Source organism: Micropterus salmoides, unplaced genomic scaffold (assembly GCF_014851395.1).
Source record: "Micropterus salmoides isolate LMB-PRFRI ecotype aquatic unplaced genomic scaffold, ASM1485139v1 Ms_hic_scaffold_10, whole genome shotgun sequence".
NCBI classification, from domain to species: domain Eukaryota; kingdom Metazoa; phylum Chordata; class Actinopteri; order Centrarchiformes; family Centrarchidae; genus Micropterus; species Micropterus salmoides.
Genome location: NW_024040041.1, coordinates 32,408,406 through 32,423,373, shown reverse-complemented (window position 1 = coordinate 32,423,373; position 14,968 = coordinate 32,408,406). Strand labels below are relative to the sequence as shown.

Sequence of the window (14,968 nt, the reverse complement as noted above, 5' to 3'; positions counted from 1 at the left end):
TTTTGGATGACGATGTAGCCAAGGACCAATCACTGAATAGATTTCCTTATTTAAGAATATTCTCAGATAAATTCACATTTAATGGTGAAACTCATAAGAGGAGTTTAAATTCAACAGACATTTGACAATTAAGCATTTTTAAGACAACACATAAAAGATTAAAAAGTCTGTCTTTATATGAGCACCATCAGTTGCATCTACTACTTGTTGGAAGCCAGCCGGCAAGAAGTATTTGTCTGAATTGTGATGTGTTGTTGTTGGGAAGTCGATGAAACGCGTGACAATAAGCGGAGCTCTAAGTGCTATAATTACTTCTATGACAACTCGTCTTATTGATGGTTATGACGGGCCAAAATCCTCTGCTGCCTTTTTTACTGTGGCAAAGAAACAAAGCGTCATCACAACCGTCAATTCAGTTGAAAACGCACTGCTGCGTAAAGTCAGCGGTGAGACGACGTCCCTCACCAACTCGCTGACAAAGATGATGCCTGCGCCGTCCGACCCCGTCTGATAAAGTGCGCGTCGTTAAATAACGCAGAAACATTCTTCCTCTCCTGAAATAATCGGGCATGTCTCTGTCTCCACAGTCCATCACAGCTCCTAACCACTTGAGAGACCTCTGCAGCTCTCTTAAATAACTGGGAGAGTAATTTGATAACTTGCTTTTATTCTTAAGTTTGAAAGTAGGAGTGAATTTCATGAATTCTCAGCACTTGAGACCAAACTGGCACTTTGAGAAGTTTGATAAATACCGGTCCTGAGCAATTAATTGAAGTTTTGTGGCACTTACTTTTACTTGGTAGTTTAGTAGGACTTTGAATAGACTTTGTAATGGAGTATTTTCACACTGTGGAATTCAAATCTCTGAGGCTTCACTGTGCAGGGAAGTGCTAAGGTTAACTATTAGAACTATTTGTTAAAAGATCTTTTCAACATCTCAACAGATCCAGAGAGGATCTCCACTCAACACCCACATCAGAATGCTGTTTGTGGATTTCAGCTCAGGATTCAACACAATCTCCCCATGAAGCTGATCAGCAAACTCAGCACTCTGGGTTTAAATAAAAAACTCTGCAGGCCAAACTCCCGTGCCAAGTTCTTGTCAGCTTTTACAGAGGAGCAACAGAAAGCCAGAAAACAGCGACAACAACGTCAGGCTTGAACAGACATGAATCTCACCTGGCAGCATTCTACATCTCTGTACAGTCTGTTTGAAATTGTAACCCGTCCGACCTCCTGTCACCTCACACGTCTCCTCATCTATCACAACTAACATGTTTTAGAGATAGTAGTCTTTGTTTTAATTTCTATTAAAATATCATGTTTGGTGTTATATTTGTCGGATTCATACAGCAGTGGAAGGAGAACACTTTTTTTTTAATCAATAACTAGTAATGTGTAAAAAATACTCTGTTACACGTAAAAATCCTGCATTCAAATACAGAAGTATTATCAGTTAAATATACTTACAGTTAGATTTAAAGTACTCATTAAGCTGAATCAACTCCTTAGATCTTTATATTATTAAATACATTATATTATTGGGTTATTATTGGTGATGTATTAAGGTGTAAGCAGCAGAAGAACCCTTGCACACGTTTTTAATAACGCCACAGCTGCTTCCATAGATTCGTCATGAAGATGACGGAAGTAAGAAGTAGGAAGGAAACATCCACCACTGTTTTGTGTCGCTAGTGACGCAGAGCAGCTGAATAATGCCGGTTCAGCTTTTGTACCTCGCAGCTGGACACTGAGGATTCCTGCTTCCTGCTCAGGGATGAACTGGTCTGACAGCCTCAGGATTACTGTGAACAAATGAACTTGATTTGGAACAAGATGAACCAGTAAACACTGTCATCATCCGTCACTTTCAGAAGAAGTATTTAGATCCTTTACTTAAAAGTAGAAGTACCATTAAGACAATAATACTCAAGTGAAAGTCTATTCAAAGTCCTACTGAAAAAGTAAATACGGTAAAAATTAATAATTAATATCCCAGGCTTTTATTTGTTTAAATCACTGAACTCACCCTGCTTATATTTGAGACTGCTTCTATTAATCCCTTCACCATGCCGGTAGATCTGAGGGATTTATACTTTAGTGCTCATTGTCTGTAAAATGAACTAAATGATTGCATTGTGTAAAATCTGCACTGGTGTGATTTTCTCTAGTAACACATGCCTTGTTACAAACTGGATCTGCCAGTTAGAGACTATAACCAGGGCTGCAAACCTTTCCATTAAGTTTGGAGTGAGATTCAATATCGGTGAAGTTGGTGCATTTTCTGAGTAGGCCGTCTGTGACATTACCCACCGCATTAACCCCCAAGTACAGATGAAAAGCCAAGTCAATAATCATTATAAACCTCGACCAGGCATGGTGGATACTTGCCAACCTCCAGACCAAAAGCCATCCTCACTCCCAAGTCGTCACATATGGACGGACGCATGGTCAAGACCCGTCGGTGTCGCTTTTTAACGCGCTGGGGAAAGCCCTGTAATGTCGGTTTTCAGCGCTAAGTGAAGGTAGGTGTAGGATATTTAACAGAAAAGTCAGAGTAAGGAAGTGGTTGAGGTGTCGAACACCACAGGAGTTTGAACAGAATATAAAAAGAAGACAGAAAATGGAATAACAAAAATTTAAAAAATAGCTCCTAAATTAGAATACAGCTGAAGCCAAAGGAACCAAAGATACATTCAAACTGATTGATTCAATGTTTAAACATTTCAGAATTTAATACAAATTTTAAAAAACCCAGAATGTATAAAATATCAGCACAAAGCTACTTTAGTCATTTTTACACGTACAACGTTTTATGGCATTAAAAAGAACAAGTTTGGTGTTGTTTTAAGTAAACTCCAGCATGACTTGATCCTACCACGCGCCAAATGTGGATTCATCCGCCGCTGAAAAGACCTCAAGACCAAGTAAACTGCAGCAAATTACTGAACCTTTTTTAAAAATTAAACTACATATTTATGAGCTTCAATAGGAGCCAATTGGAGCAGAGAGCCACAGACAGGAAGTCAGACAGTATTAAGAGATGGACTGACAAAATCCTGTCCTCAAAATGTTTCTCTAGTTTTACGTTATGTTTTAGCGTTTTAATTTAGAAATTAAAAAACACTGATATGTAAACTGAAAACTGGGGTTGTCTGAGGTCGGAGATTTTGCAATTCCATTTATAGTGTTATCTAAGCAACAAGGGTGCAAAACATGTGCACATCTTTCTTGTCCATGCACTCATAAACCAGAAATGCTCCCTTTGAAATATCTGTTTCATTAAAAAAGCACAATGTTTCGGGCCCAAACTGGCTCTTCATCAAGTACAGAGGTTTCAACAATTTAGCGCTTTGTGTAAGTAGTTTAAAGGGAGCGCCTTAATGTCTGACGCTTTAATATCTGCTTAAATATTAGACCATTGAGTGCAGTGTTTATGGTCACACTGAACTTTTACATCAGCCAATATAAGTTTCTAGAAATACCTTGATTTGTCAGGTATTTAAAATTCTATTTGCTAAAAACTTATTTCATCCATTAACTTAATGAATCTTTTCAGAAAACATGTTATTATATATCAGGATAAACAGTAGAGATATTGCGATACACAAACTTGGATAGAGGGTTTTACCCAGTAAACAATTTGAATTTAACGATAGTGAACAAAAAACAGCAGCAAGCTGTGATAAGTCCTTCAACCACGTGAAAGCCGGAGACCCTGTTCTGTTCGGTAAAGTTATAAAATTACGGTGGAGGCGGTGCCATCTGATGGCAGTAACAGAATCATTTTCAGTCTCCTTTGAAGGTTAAAAAGTCAAAAGAAAAAGTCGAAGAGGAGGATTTATATTGATGCTCTGCAAGAGCTCAAAGACCGGGTTCCCTGGAGGCCCTGTTTTACGGTTCTGACCGTGAGCCGCATCATCTCCGGTTCAAGTCTCTTCCCTCTTCTCCTGCTCTCTCTCCACCGTAAACTCCCTGATAAAAAGGCATACATTTTAAAAACTCCGGCATCAGTGCGCCAACATCCTCTTCTTCTACTTGATCCTGATCTCGAAGCAGAGACAGTTGCAGGAGTCACACTCAGGAGGCTGACAGGTGCAGGCACAGTCCCATTTGACACACTGTGGGAAAACCAATCAGACGAGTCAATAAAATTAGTTCAATAGTCTGAATAGAAGAAAATGTAGAGTATCCTGAGAGTTGGTCAGAAGCACTTGAGCCACGTTTGTGAGACACTGACAAGCTTGAACACAGAAATCCTGGTGACACAGTGTTTTCACAGACACACTTTAAACATTGGTTTTCATTTTAAAAGGTACTTTTCTACTCTTTCTACTTTTATAGGAGAGCCTTTACTGATTTTAGTTGATTTAATTGATTTATTTCTTTTAACTGTATTTAAATTTCTTAAGTGTGTTTTGCTTTTATCATGTACCTTGTTATGTATTATATTAGTGTTGCACTTGTGAAAGCACTTTGTAAAATGGTTTTGAAAAGTGCTCTATAAATAAAGATTATTATTTCCTGCAACTCTCTCTGCGGCCCAGAAAATCCCACATTGTTTGTCTTTATAATGCTAATCTTTATAATAATAAACAACTCGTGTGTAGTTTTGCGTCATTTCCCGTGTCCGTTTTGTGACAAAACAGGGTTGGAGGCCGGTCGTGTGGTGTGTGACCCCCCCTGTCGCTGATCAGTCACGCAGCGTGAACGCCACGACGACTTCAAGACTCCCGTCACAAGACCGCAAGTCGCATAGTCTGAACAGCACGCCGATCTGCAGACGTTGAAAGCCGTGTAGTCTGCACGAGCCTTTAGCTGATTTTTATAGCTGACTGAAAAGAAATTAAACCAGTATCTGCCTTAGTAATGGATCTGATGCTGTGGTTTGGAAAATGGTCAGAGATCTAAAGAACATGATCTGATGCGTGGTCAACGCGCTTAAACCTTTCCACGGAGGTGTTTGGAGGTTACTTACAGAAGGAGAAGGGCACGACTCGGCCTGGCACGAGCGCAGCGTTGGCAGGCGATGGTCACACATTTCAGCCAATCTGAAGCACTGCTCACATACAGAAATGTTCGGACAGCAATCTCCACACTCTGAAGAACACCGGTCCTTCAGGAGAGAGATATAAACTTCACATTTAATACATAAAAATACAGAAATATTACATAACATTTACTGTAGAGGTCGAGCGGGTCAGTATCTGTGACTGACGTAAAATTAATTAATGATATTGCTGAAGGCTGGAAATCAATTGACCAAAAATAAGAAATGCAAACTGAGCATATAACGTGAGCCTACAGCTGCAACATTATCCTCACTTTGATCATTTTACCAGACGAGTAACACACAGTGGGTTTAAGACATAGACTACGCATATTACCAAGTTGTGGTATAAGAGAGAAAATGCTTAAAAGCCAATGGTAACTTACATGGTGATCGATGTCCTTTATTTGTCATGGTCCGTGATTTCTTTTGTATTACTTTAGAAAATTCTGTATTGCAGGGATTTTGCTAAATGTGGTTGATGGATTTTATTGTTTCAGTTTGAGAACGAGCGCCGCTTTAAATGTTGCCGCCGCAAGGAATTGTGGGACGGCTTTATCTCCTTTCCTTTCGTAAAATATTGTCCGGTGTACCCTATGCTAAAGGAGATATGAAAGGAAGCATTGAGGCACCTTTACTCAGCTTTTAGAGAATTCGACCAGCTCTTATCATGGCTGCCACTGAAATACATTCAGGTCACTTCACTCAGTGAGGAACCTTCCTGAGCAAAAAAGACTTTTCGACCGCAGCCCATGTATCTAAGCAAAGCATGGTTTGTCTGGTGCTGTCTGCCTCAGTTTCTAACACCAGATGGTGCCAAAAAACAAGACTTTTCATGAGTGTTGATGTTCCTGATTATAAATAAACTGGAGGTCAGCATCTACTTTACACTTTCCTCTACATCTGTGCTTCTAAGTTTAGTAAAAGTTTCAGCAAACGCATTTTTTTTATTCTACATTTGACAAACTTCAGTAAGGGGAAAGGGCTCCTTGCTCTGTAGGTAACAGCGACTGTGCCAGCAGCACCAACCTTGAGGCAGGATCGGATCCACAGCCCAATCCCCAAGACCATCATGTAAAGACTCAGAGTAATCATCAGCACTGCTGGGAGAGGGATGGCGAGCCCCCAAACAGGCGACATCTGCGGAACAAGAGCAAGGAAATATATAACTACAGTACATCAAACAAGAGTAGAGCTGAGTAAACATTTCATGAACTGTGTCTGGATAAAACATAAAAAGTATTCTTGCTTACTTGCATCGTCTCTTTGTGAGAAGACACCGTTAACTGTGACAAAGCTCACATCGTATCTGGGAACAGACAGGGGGAAACTGATTTAGTTAAAAACTGACTATTATTTAGGCTTTTCAAAGGCCTTGTTTTTTTTCCTTCTTCTGTCAATACAATGAGTCCTGTATGTTAAAACGCTGTGTTCAGTATAGCCAATAGTGAAGAGAAACTAAGTGCTCAAGTACAGTACTGAAGGACAATATTAAGGTTCTGTAATAATATGTAATGTAGGTAAAATATGAAAATATCTGGACCAGTAACAACAATGAAATGCTGGTTAACATTAATTAACCTGAACACTCACAATCAGAACAAAAAGTACATTTTGCTGTTAATACTTTAGTAGCAGGCTACTTTTTACCTACATTTTGAATGAATAACTTTTACTTTAAATTGAGTAATGTTACACTCTATTATTGGTAGTTTGGGATTAATAAAATATATCTTCTTCTTCTTAATAACAGGATATATTTCAAATAGTTTATCCACCACGGATTAATTTATAGTGTTAGGTATTTATAAGTACTATATTGGTATCTGGTTGAGTTTAATGTTTTGGGTTTTCAGTGGTGGAAAAGTACTTCAGAAATACCAAAACACAAAAACACAACAAGTTACTGCTTCCAAAACTTAACTAGGTAAATGTACACGAGCTACACAAAAAGGTAGCTATTAGCAGTGGGTATTAAAAGTATCTGTAGTGAGGAATACTGTTAAATGCTCCTGACAAATAAAATATATCTACAATATTTAGTAAAAAGGAACAAAAGGATAACGTTACGGTAACACAGGCAGCTAACACTGCTAGCATCTTACCGGTCTGTGCGGTCCTGTGCGTTCATAAATGCGTCTGTCGTAATAAATTACTTATACATGCTGGTTTAGTTGAAGTAAGGTCACATTTTGTTGTTTTTATAGTAGAAAGATGGTAGAAAAGGAGCAGATTCTGCCGCCGGCAGCTTCAAACCAAACAGGATTAGCTAACGCGGTAGCTGCGTTGCCATGGTGTCAGACGGGTCCTTAGAAGGGACAGAACATACGTAAGTAAATGGCGAAGCGAAAAAAAATAAACGTCCTGCTGTTTAAGGCGACAAACATGAATTGAAAGACAAACCATTGGTGTCATGGGGGGTTTACTCATTTAACAATGTTGTATGGTTAAACTGATTTTGTTTTTATGGTTCACAGATATGATTTATGTTCCCCAAGTTCCAATCAAATACATAAACAAGCACGGTCTACTTGTTTATTTTAATGCCAGTCACTACAAGAAATGGGTTAAAAAATGGTCCTTTGCTGTATCACAATTATTTTATTTAAAATATTTTACCTGGGCATGACCTAAAACATATAAATATATCATATAATGGAAAGAACCATGTCAACAGGGTGCAAAATTATCACCAGCCATATGAGGGTAAAGCATGCTACTGGCTGATCTGTGACACTTAACCCCTAGTTTCTCCACAGGTGTGTGACCTCTGACCTAAATAGCAACTGTAAGTCTTTGGATAAAAGCACCAGCTACATGAAAAAGTACCTCAAGATGCTTTTCTAAATGTACCTAACAGATCTACCATTCACACCCAGCCTTTAAGATTTACTTCAAATCAGTGTTGATGTTCAAAAGGCTACTGCAAGACAAGTACCCAAACGTACAAATAAAAACAGGACATGCTTAACTACAGAATATTTATTGAACCAAATGTGGATATTGCAAAACAGGCTCTTAACTTCATCCACTGGAGCCCATTAGGACCAGGCCATGGCTTGTGTTTTTAAATTATTGCATGTTAGTATTGTAAAATCTGAGTTTCCATAGGCTGCATTACAGACCTCACTTAGCAAAGACAGACCACTGCTGAAGGCCCACTTAATTCAATGGACAGCTTCAAATAACACTTTAGTTTGTCATTAATCAAGAGCAAAAATGTAATTTGCATCCCCACCAGCAGCCTACCTTCTGCAAAATTTACCCACGACAGTTATGAAGTCCGACCTTTCTGTACACACCAGGCTCCGCCCCACCCACCATTTCCCATGACACCACTCCACTCAAACATATGGACACTCATTGTTTTATTGAAACACCTTTAAAGTACAAAACAAAAAAGTTACATGAAATGGTGCCTCCTTGCGGCACAACAACCTAAAAAGGAAAAATTAAAAAGGAAATAAACGAGGGGAGGGGAAAAGGAAGAAGGAAGTGTGTGTGGGAGGGTCATCACCACTCATCCCTGATGTTGCGCGGAGCTGCAGTGGTGGGGCTTTGTGAGTGTGAGCCTGCCCCCTGGTGTTGTAAGGGGGTGCGATGGTGTTACAGAGTCCCATGTTTGTCAGAGGTAATTCACGTGTTAGCTAGTAGGAGCTGGTGGGGCTGCAAGGGGGGAGAGGAAGAGCAACAGCAGCACATAGGAGAATTGGGTTGGGAAGGGACAGGCGGGGGCGTTTTAATGGCCTTCCAGGAGCAAAGGGGGAGAGGGCTGCTAGCAGCTTCTAGAAGCCGTGGACTTTGAGCTGCTCCTCCTTGGCCAGGTCAACCTGCAAAGAAGTGATATCAATTATTAAACACAACCTCTAACAACTACAGTCCACTATGAAGTCAGATAACATATAGACCTACCTCCATGATGAAGTGGCAGATATTCTTACGCTGGTCTCCCTGAAGCTGGATCACTTCACCATACTCTGGGTGCTCAATCACTGTCCCATTGCAGGCAAATTTCTGTTCGGGTGAAAGGTATATAAACATGTCAGTGTATAAAGGGCCAGAAGGACAAGCACAAAGCTGGCAGCATGCCATAAGACAAAATCTCCTTTTGGTTGAAAGCCCTCTTAAAAAGGCAGTACCTTCTTGAAAGCCTTGACTAGCTTCTTCTTATCATAGTCCGCAGCGATGCCCTGAACAGTGGTGAGGGTCTTCCTGCCGTTCCGCTGTTGGATTCTTATGTGAATGTAGTCCTCTGTCCCAGCTGGGAGGCGGTCATCACCCTTAGTTGCATCAGCAAAGGGGTCTGGAAAGAGAAAGCATTGTTAGAAAAACAAAAGCTCACATATCCTAAATTATCTTATAAATATAATTAAACGAATGCCTTATTTTGGCCTCATGGTGCTAAGACAACGCGGTGAGTCCGGCTCTTCATTCTCCTTGTGTTGTCATCTGGCAGATCTCTTTGTAAGGGTCATATTTCAGGCCAACTACGCAGACGCAGGAGCTAAATATACAGCGGCTAATAAACAGCTTAGTTAGCCGCTGCAAGGTGGTAACGTTACCTCTTTGCAGTCGAAAGACTAAAAATAAATAGAAACCAGCTGTCGTGACACGGCAAATTTTGTTTTTACTGCGTGGACTTGAGCTTTAACACAATATATGTAATAAAAATAAGCAATTACTTTTTTGGTGTAACCCCGACGTCTTTCTCAGAGCGAAGACAAGAATAAGCTAACTGGTTAGCATCAGAATATAACGTTAGGCCTAATGGCGGCCGTTTTAACGTTAGGCCCCGCTAGCCCACCAAAATCTGGAGTCCAGACCGTCTCTGTAACGTTTCACAGCAACTTAATCACACGTCGATGTCAGATGGATTAGTCTGAAGAAACGTTGCAAGCATCGTAATAAGTGAAATCCACAACAGCGCAGATAAAACGTCGACGCCAGTTAACGTTAGCAGCTTGACATTAGCTTCGCGAACACTCGCCCTTCCCCCACCGTCTCCGACGGTTAAAATAATAAATAAAATTACTTACCAAAAGTTTGGAGGTTCTGGATACCGGACATACGATAAGATTTGCTTTACTTTCGGATGATAACTTGGTTAGCGAGCGGTTCGTCGGCTGACTGGCTTTGTTTTATGTCGTTTCTAGGTTGTGCCTAGTTTTCACGGGAGGACGACGCTCTGCTTCGGCTGCTCTCACAAAATGGAGACGGTCAAGCTGAAAGGATGGAAAAACAAGGCTTTATAGCTCCGCCCCGACACATACGTCAGCGCGTTGTTGCCGTAAGAAAAGGAAGCCACGCCCCATATTTCTCAACTTTGCTGGAAAGGTTGACGTCACGTCATAATAACGTGGTTCAATTAGTAACAGGATCATTTCTCGTAAAACTCTTAATTTTATATAGAAAATATTACATTCACAAGTACAAATGGCCAAAGAAGAAACCACATTTTAACTTAGAAATCAAACATTATAATGAAACTAAAGAATAATAAAACAGTCACAATATGTAAATAGTTAAATGTTTTTCTGTTCTTTGTTACACGATAACCCTTTATTCTTTTTTATAGTTATCTCCTATTATATTGAGTTATTTTATGTACTTTTGTTTTTGTCTAAAGATGGTGTAAGAGATTAATTCAAGATCCAATAAAATAGGAAACAGGAAAATTTGGTTCCAAAAGAAATATAGGCTACAGCTTCCCCCCCCCAAGCTATTAGACACTCTAATTCATCCTCAGCACTGCTCCAGTGACGATAGTTTATTTCTGTTACCATTTTTCATAACTGAGTGGGGTGTAACCCTCCTTTTGCCCGATGCAAGCTGGGATTGGCTCCAGCCCCACGCGACCCTGTACGCACGATATGCGGTTGAAAATGGATGGATGGCTGTGGCTATGTAGCAGAAGGGAGTTACAAAACTCAATTTCACTCTACAGCTTGTTGTATTGTGACAAAAGAAAACCTACCTACGTACATACCTAAATATCATAGGCTATATATATTTTTAGAACTTTATAACAAAGCACAGTTTTCTTTTTTAGGCAATACAATGTTGTATCTAAAGCTATTCCTTAAGGATTGATCCAGCTTATAAATAAAACAAATTAATAGTAATCGACCATGTTTGTATCAAAATAAATGGTCAAGCTATTGAAATAGTGAAGTCCACTCAATTCCTCTTGGTATATATTGATGAGTTTATAAACTTTAAGGTTCAATTTGATGAACTGTTGGGGGGGAAATGGCCAAATAAGACTTTTTCTTCTATTCAAAGCACTCATAACTTCATACAAGTCTTTATTTGAGCCTCACCCACATTACTGTGATGTCATTTGGTGCAATATATTTCAAAGTTACCAAGTGAAACTACAGATTTTACAGAGGAAAGTTACACGTGTCGTTTTATCTTCCACAGATACAGTCATCTGAAGCTTACTTAATGTTAGTTTCTGTTTGAGCACTTAGGCTCAGTGTATAAATGTGAGTGAATGGTGAATGCAGATGTAGTGTAAAAGCGTTTTGAGTGGTCAAAAAGACTAGAAAGGCGCTATACAAATACGGAATATTTACATTTACTATAAAATCTTTGTCTGTTTCAGCTTTCAAAAAGAGCTGAAGACTAAACTTTAAATTATCCACATTGTGACATATATAATAATATACTTCATGTACATTTACCTGACTGTTGTGTTTTTACTGAACATTTCTATAAGCTGCTCCTTTTACCACCTTTAAATCACATTGTTTATCTAATTTTCTACAAGAATGACCTCATCTTTATTTTATTTTCATGTATTTTGATGTTGTAATTATTTCTTTCAAACACTATTTTGATACTTCAGTCAGGCTGAGGAGAGAGGCTGGGCTCTGTGTACTTTCAGCCCTTCAACTTCTCAGGCAGGGTTTCAGGGAAGTGAACGAGAATCAGTTTCAGACGTAACGACACTCCCTCCTGACCTGCAACAACCCTGTTCCTGCCGTTCCCCATCACCTGACTGCGTAACTCACCTGTTCCTACTTGCCTCATTAGCCATGCAGTATTTGTACATGCCCAAGTTAGTATTTGTTTGTCTATCTGCTTTATCTGAGTCTTTACACAAGGTCTATTTCTGTGTACTGGCTACTTGGATTTCACGGATTATCGACTCCAAAATTGTAGGTTTTAAAATGTATCAGCGAACTCGTGATGCACCGCACTCTGCGTACATGTATCATTGGAAAATTAGGAGATGAGAGACAGAAACTGGAGGGTTTTGTATCTTTTAACTTTTTGCAAGTTAAACTATTATAAAAAGGTATATCTACACAAAGACATTCACATACAGATACATATACTCTGACATACATGAATTTAAGCAAGTAAGTTCATTTATATAGAGAGAAGATGCAAATACAAGTACAAAGATGCATAAAGTGAAAACCGACAAAAAGACAAGATAAATAAAGTTCTACTCATGTGTTCAACCTGTTAAAAGTTTTTATTTGCATTATGCTCCTTTCTCTCTTATTTGTGAGGATACTATATTTATATTGTCATATTATTTGGTATGGTACTAGCCTTTGTTACCTTAAATACCCAATTGTGAGTGTAATGGTCTGGTAATTAAAATGTACATGTTCTGCATCATTTGGATAATTGTGTTCATAAATATCCTTCAATTTATAACAGATTTAGAGTGATTTATTTCAAATACATTATCTGTCTAGCCCAATCGATTCAATCGTCCTCTAAAACTATTAAAACAACAGAATTTTCTCAAAAATTAGACCACCAGGAGGGAGATGTACGGTTGCCTCCAAAACCGCTCCAACATAGCAGCAAAGAAATGTTCTCCATATAGGTGATTATTCTAATGAATGCTAATTATTGTAATTGCCCAGCATCTGCAAGTTAGCATCCAGCAGTATCTAACTGCTGGGGACCCACACGCTACATTTCTAACATAAAACCTTGGGGTATACTGAACAAGTAGACTAATATGGGCATCAAATGCCAGAAATATTGCTAACAATTAAAACAAAGCCAGTCATTGTAATCCAGACGTAACCCACAGTTTACAAATTCACAAGTTAAAAAGTGTAGTTTGGTGAGCTTCTCTACGTATAGATTTGTAGGTGTCTGAGGTGCTGCGTGTTATCAATACAGAGCGAAATGTGACACACGTTGGGTCAGCAGTCCTGCGGGAGCCCAGTACTCATGTTAACCATGCTGACCCGTCATTAGGCCCTGCAGCGGGCGTGCAGTCATAAACGTACTGCGTCACCTGACCTGCCTGTAAGCTGCTGTTTACTCACCAGAGCAAAGAGCAGATGCTCAGCAGCTTAACCTGCTTGGGCTGAGCTACGTTAGCTGGCCTTACTTAGGTGGTATCATATCACCCGCTCAGCAGTCCAGCTGATCTCCACTAGTTATATCAGAAAACCTCTCTGACCTACTTGAGCTTGAATCTTATGCTCACCTCAGCAGAAAGCAGTTCAGCTGGTCTTATCAAAACTGGTTAGCAACCCCTCTGTGGTATGAGGAACCTTTCATAAACCGGTTGACCTGTGTAATTAATAAGTTGTGTGAGTGTAAGACAGCGGAGTAAAAAATAAATGTCCTAAACTGAGAAACACGTTGATTATATACAGAGTGAACACAGCCTGGCCATAGAGAAGGGTCGCCACAGACAGAGCAGAGACTCAGAGGTGCACCTCATGTCCTCTGTGACGGAAAGGCAAGAGGACTTTGAACCCGGGTCTACAGGATACCAAACATGCAACTTGACTGCAATGCCAAAGACTCGTTGGTATGGCAGGCACAGCGTGTACTTAACCATAGTGACGCCGGTCCATCACATCCTCAATACAAAACTTGATGAGAAAAACACATGCACAAATACCAAATAATTGCAACAAAAATTGTGTCTTCAAACTGAGAACAATCAGTGGAAACTCAGACTTATATAAAAAAATTGTTTATAAAACAAATACTGTGATATTATCACATTATTATTGTTTGTTATTTTAATAATTGTTTTTTGTTTAACATATTTTTAATGTAAGATATATTTAGTTTGTTCCTCTTTTTTAAAAATTTTATTTTACTGTTTTTTTATTTGACTTTCTGATTTGGCTTCACCTAAACATAAAAAAAAATAAAAAGCATACATAAAGCATACAGATCTTAACAGCAGAGGAAAGTGGGTCATCACTGTGGAAACATCAATGTTTGATTAAGACTTGTCTGTATTGACCCAGGATACGTTTTAACGTTTGACCTTGCTGAAGAACCCTCTGTAACGACTCCTTTATGTGTCATATTAGATTTTCTCACTTCCATAAACACATTTCTTGAGATACTGTCTCTTTTTCTCAAAACTCTAAACACAAGTGCATAAATTCTCACCCAATTACCTCCAAAACTTTATATTTTCAGGTCAAAATGAAACACTCCACTGAAAACCATTTCATATTTGCCCCCAGACACACAACAGCACAATCTTACACACTGCTGAGATAAATTCAAAACACCACATAAACCGGTTCTGAGGAATGTTGCTTGTGGTTCTCACCTCAAAAACCTTTTCACATGATTTACACAACAAAAGACACAACTAATGTAAACATTTGCACATTTTTATTCCTTCATGTCCTAAACAGCACAACACACCAAACAACAAAAACATTATTGTGCTGCGGCATCACGTCTTTGGTCTGCGACAGGCCAGAGAATCTCCTCCTGTCAGCTGGATCCATTGTTCCAACACAGGGTGAACTGACCGTGGCCCTTCTTATCTACGGTTACTATTGACTCTTCTGATTGGTGTGTGATGACACTTTGTTTTCACCTGGGTAGTTGTTTGCTAATTGAGCTCAAATTTTTCAGAACATTGTTAACCAATTATGCTTTTAAGGAGTGATGGGGACA

The 14,968-nt window shown here is 39.2% G+C and overlaps 1 protein-coding gene across 1 annotated transcript; it reads right to left on the bottom strand.

The window, feature by feature from the left end:
- Positions 1–8,401: 8,401 nt before the first annotated feature.
- eif1 (eukaryotic translation initiation factor 1) lies at positions 8,402–10,272 on the bottom strand. The gene is made up of 4 exons (XM_038710067.1): positions 10,087–10,272; positions 9,190–9,353; positions 8,963–9,064; positions 8,402–8,880 (listed from the first exon to the last, which is right to left on the bottom strand). Exons 1-4 carry the CDS (start codon positions 10,115–10,117, stop codon positions 8,836–8,838), a joined length of 342 nt encoding a protein of 113 aa, XP_038565995.1. The 5' UTR covers positions 10,118–10,272; the 3' UTR covers positions 8,402–8,835.
- Positions 10,273–14,968: the final 4,696 nt, after the last annotated feature.